Raw genomic sequence first — 5,690 nt, 5'->3', positions numbered from 1 at the left:
CCACTTCTGCACCATCAACAACTTTGAGCAGTACAGTGTCCCAGGACACTTCCTCCTCTTCCGAAGCGACCACACAATCTACGGTGTCTGCCGCTGTCCCCCACAACAGATTATACAGTGTCTACCCAGAAAAACTGCCTCGGTACATACGAGTACAACGCAAGATGTTTCGCAGTCCACACCAACGGCGACAGAAGTTTCCTCAACACAGACATAACCACAAAGTCCAGATCAACGCAGCCGGACATTTCAACCGCCACCACCGTTACATTTTCTACCCCATCCGTAACGCCAACACTGACACCTACTACCCAAACTACAGACATGTCCACAGCAGGTACCACAACAAGCAGTAAAGATGTAACCAGTACTCAGTCTGTTACAACAGCAAGTACTCAAGAGCCAACAACGGTTGAGCCGACCACACAACCAACATCCACTTCTGCACCATCAACAACTTTAAGCAGTACAGTGTCCCAGGACACTTCCTCCTCTTCTGGAGCTACCACACAATCTACGGTGTCTGCCGCTGTCCCCACAACAGATTCTACAGTGTCTACCCAGACCACTGCCACAGTACATACGAGTACAACGCAAGATGTTTCGCAGTCCACACCAACGGCGACAGAAATTTCCTCAACACAGACATCAACCACAAAGTCCAGCTCAACGCAGCCGGACATTTCAACCGCCACCACCGTTACATTTTCTACCCCATCCGTAACGCCAACACTGACACCTACTACCCAAACTACAGACATGTCCACAGCAGGTACCACAACAAGCAGTAAAGATGTAACCAGTACTCAGTCTGTTACAACAGCAAGTACTCAAGAGCCAACAACGGTTGAGCCGACCACACAACTAACATCCACTTCTGCACCATCAACAACTTTGAGCAGTACAGTGTCCCAGGACACTTCCTCTTCCTCCGCAGCGACCACACAATCTACGGTGTCTGCCGCTGTCCCCACAACAGATTCTACAGTGTCTACCCAGACCACTGCCTCAGTACATACGAGTACAACGCAAGATGTTTCGCAGTCCACACCAACGGCGACGGAAGTTTCCTCAACACAGACATCAACCACAAAGTCCAGCTCAACGCAGCCGGAAACTTCAACCGCCACCACCGTTACATTTTCTACCCCATCCGTAACGCCAACACTGACACCTACTACCCAAACTACAGACATGTCCGCAGCAGGTACCACAACAAGCAGTAAAGATGTAACCAGTACTCAGTCTGTTACAACAGCAAGTACTCAAGAGCCAACAACGGTTGAGCCGACCACACAACCAACATCCACTTCTGCACCATCAACAACTTTGAGCAGTACAGTGTCCCAGGACACTTCCTCCTCTTCCGCAGCTACCACACAATCTACGGTGTCTGCCGCTGTCCCCACAACAGATTCTACAGTGTCTACCCAGAAAACTGCCTCGGTACATACGAGTACAACGCAAGATGTTTCGCAGTCCACACCAACGGCGACGGAAGTTTCCTCAACACAGACATCAACCACAAAGTCCAGCTCAACGCAGCCGGACATTTCAACCGCCACCACCGTTACATTTTCTACCCCATCCGTAACGCCAACACTGACACCTACTACCCAAACTACAGACATGTCCACAGCAGGTACCACAACAAGCAGTAAAGATGTAACCAGTACTCAGTCTGTTACAACAGCAAGTACTCAAGAGCCAACAACGGTTGAGCCGACCACACAACCAACATCCACTTCTGCACCATCAACAACTTTGAGCAGTACAGTGTCCCAGGACACTTCCTCCTCTTCCGAAGCGACCACACAATCTACGGTGTCTGCCGCTGTCCCCACAACAAATTCTACAGTGTCTACCCAGAAAACTGCCTCGGTACATACGAGTACAACGCAAGATGTTTCGCAGTCCACACCAACGGCGACGGAAGTTTCCTCAACACAGACATCAACCACAAAGTCCAGCTCAACGCAGCCGGAAACTTCAACCGCCACCACCGTTACATTTTCTACCCCATCCGTAACGCCAACACTGACACCTACTACCCAAACTACAGACATGTCCACAGCAGGTACCACAACAAGCAGTAAAGATGTAACCAGTACTCAGTCTGTTACAACAGCAAGTACTCAAGAGCCAACAACGGTTGAGCCGACCACACAACCAACGTCCACTTCTGCACCATCAACAACTTTGAGCAGTACAGTGTCCCAGGACACTTCCTCCTCTTCCGCAGCTACCACACAATCTACGGTGTCTGCCGCTGTCCCCACAACAGATTCTACAGTGTCTACCCAGACCACTGCCTCAGTACATACGAGTACAACGCAAGATGTTTCGCAGTCCACACCAACGGCGACGGAAGTTTCCTCAACACAGACATCAACCACAAAGTCCAGCTCAACGCAGCCGGAATCTTCAACCGCCACCACCGTTACATTTTCTACCCCATCCGTAACGCCAACACTGACACCTACTACCCAAACTACAGACATGTCCACAGCAGGTACCACAACAAGCAGTAAAGATGTAACCAGTACTCAGTCTGTTACAACAGCAAGTACTCAAGAGCCAACAACGGTTGAGCCGACCACACAACCAACATCCACTTCTGCACCATCAACAACTTTGAGCAGTACAGTGTCCCAGGACACTTCCTCCTCTTCCGAAGCGACCACACAATCTACGGTGTCTGCCGCTGTCCCCACAACAGATTCTACAGTGTCTACCCAGAAAACTGCCTCGGTACATACGAGTACAACGCAAGATGTTTCGCAGTCCACACCAACGGCGACAGAAGTTTCCTCAACACAGACATCAACCACAAAGTCCAGCTCAACGCAGCCGGAAACTTCAACCGCCACCACCGTTACATTTTCTACCCCATCCGTAACGCCAACACTGACACCTACTACCCAAACTACAGACATGTCCACAGCAGGTACCACAACAAGCAGTAAAGATGTAACCAGTACTCAGTCTGTTACAACAGCAAGTACTCAAGAGCCAACAACGGTTCAGCCGACCACACAACCAACGTCCACTTCTGCACCATCAACAACTTTGAGCAGTACAGTGTCCCAGGACACTTCCTCCTCTTCCGCAGCTACCACACAATCTACGGTGTCTGCCGCTGTCCCCACAACAGATTCTACAGTGTCTACCCAGACCACTGCCTCAGTACATACGAGTACAACGCAAGATGTTTCGCAGTCCACACCAACGGCGACGGAAGTTTCCTCAACACAGACATCAACCACAAAGTCCAGCTCAACGCAGCCGGAAACTTCAACCGCCACCACCGTTACATTTTCTACCCCATCCGTAACGCCAACACTGACACCTACTACCCAAACTACAGACATGTCCGCAGCAGGTACCACAACAAGCAGTAAAGATGTAACCAGTACTCAGTCTGTTACAACAGCAAGTACTCAAGAGCCAACAACGGTTGAGCCGACCACACAACCAACATCCACTTCTGCACCATCAACAACTTTGAGCAGTACAGTGTCCCAGGACACTTCCTCCTCTTCCGCAGCTACCACACAATCTACGGTGTCTGCCGCTGTCCCCACAACAGATTCTACAGTGTCTACCCAGAAAACTGCCTCGGTACATACGAGTACAACGCAAGATGTTTCGCAGTCCACACCAACGGCGACGGAAGTTTCCTCAACACAGACATCAACCACAAAGTCCAGCTCAACGCAGCCGGACATTTCAACCGCCACCACCGTTACATTTTCTACCCCTTCCGTAACGCCAACACTGACACCTACTACCCAAACTACAGACATGTCCACAGCAGGTACCACAACAAGCAGTAAAGATGTAACCAGTACTCAGTCTGTTACAACAGCAAGTACTCAAGAGCCAACAACGGTTGAGCCGACCACACAACCAACATCCACTTCTGCACCATCAACAACTTTGAGCAGTACAGTGTCCCAGGACACTTCCTCCTCTTCCGAAGCGACCACACAATCTACGGTGTCTGCCGCTGTCCCCACAACAAATTCTACAGTGTCTACCCAGAAAACTGCCTCGGTACATACGAGTACAACGCAAGATGTTTCGCAGTCCACACCAACGGCGACGGAAGTTTCCTCAACACAGACATCAACCACAAAGTCCAGCTCAACGCAGCCGGAAACTTCAACCGCCACCACCGTTACATTTTCTACCCCATCCGTAACGCCAACACTGACACCTACTACCCAAACTACAGACATGTCCACAGCAGGTACCACAACAAGCAGTAAAGATGTAACCAGTACTCAGTCTGTTACAACAGCAAGTACTCAAGAGCCAACAACGGTTGAGCCGACCACACAACCAACGTCCACTTCTGCACCATCAACAACTTTGAGCAGTACAGTGTCCCAGGACACTTCCTCCTCTTCCGCAGCTACCACACAATCTACGGTGTCTGCCGCTGTCCCCACAACAGATTCTACAGTGTCTACCCAGACCACTGCCTCAGTACATACGAGTACAACGCAAGATGTTTCGCAGTCCACACCAACGGCGACGGAAGTTTCCTCAACACAGACATCAACCACAAAGTCCAGCTCAACGCAGCCGGAATCTTCAACCGCCACCACCGTTACATTTTCTACCCCATCCGTAACGCCAACACTGACACCTACTACCCAAACTACAGACATGTCCACAGCAGGTACCACAACAAGCAGTAAAGATGTAACCAGTACTCAGTCTGTTACAACAGCAAGTACTCAAGAGCCAACAACGGTTGAGCCGACCACACAACCAACATCCACTTCTGCACCATCAACAACTTTAAGCAGTACAGTGTCCCAGGACACTTCTTCTTCTTCTGGAGCTACCACACAATCTACGGTGTCTGCCGCTGTCCCCACAACAGATTATACAGTGTCTACCCAGAAAACTGCCTCGGTACATACGAGTACAACGCAAGATGTTTCGCAGTCCACACCAACGGCGACGGAAGTTTCCTCATCACAGACATCAACCACAAAGTCCAGCTCAACGCAGCCGGACATTTCAACCGCCACCACCGTTAAATTTTCTACCCCATCCGTAACGCCAACACTGACAACTACTACCCAAACTACAGAGATGTCCACAGCTGGTACCACAACAAGCAGTAAAGATGTAACCAGTACTCAGTCTGTTACAACAGCAAGTACTCAAGAGCCAACAACGGTTGAGCCGACCACACAACCAACATCCACTTCTGCACCATCAACAACTTTAAGCAGTACAGTGTCCCAGGACACTTCCTCCTCTTCTGGAGCTACCACACAATCTACGGTGTCTGCCGCTGTCCCCACAACAGATTCTACAGTGTCTACCCAGACCACTGCCTCGGTACATACGAGTACAACGCAAGATGTTTCGCAGTCCACACCAACGGCGACAGAAGTTTCCTCAACACAGACATCAACCACAAAGTCCAGCTCAACGCAGCCGGACATTTCAACCGCCACCACCGTTACATTTTCTACCCCATCCGTAACGCCAACACTGACACCTACTACCCAAACTACAGACATGTCCACGGAAGGTACCACAACAAGCAGTAAAGATGTAACCAGTACTCAGTCTGTTACAACAGCAAGTACTCAAGAGCCAACAACGGTTGAGCCGACCACACAACCAACATCCACTTCTGCACCATCAACAACTTTGAGCAGTAC

The 5,690-nt window shown here is 50.2% G+C and overlaps 1 protein-coding gene across 1 annotated transcript; it reads left to right on the top strand.

Moving 5' to 3' along the window:
• Positions 1 to 1,713: 1,713 nt before the first annotated feature.
• LOC135464650 (uncharacterized) lies at positions 1,714 to 3,303 on the top strand (the record flags this gene model as incomplete). Its single annotated transcript, XM_064742134.1, has 4 exons — positions 1,714 to 2,004; positions 2,116 to 2,184; positions 2,821 to 2,868; positions 3,151 to 3,303. Coding segments are annotated over 4 exons (561 nt in total), but the record flags the coding sequence as incomplete, so codon positions are not given.
• Positions 3,304 to 5,690: the final 2,387 nt, after the last annotated feature.

The sequence above is a fragment of the Liolophura sinensis genome, chromosome 1 (genome assembly GCF_032854445.1).
Source record: "Liolophura sinensis isolate JHLJ2023 chromosome 1, CUHK_Ljap_v2, whole genome shotgun sequence".
Taxonomy (NCBI): domain Eukaryota; kingdom Metazoa; phylum Mollusca; class Polyplacophora; order Chitonida; family Chitonidae; genus Liolophura; species Liolophura sinensis.
This window is presented reverse-complemented; position numbering and strand designations above follow the sequence as displayed.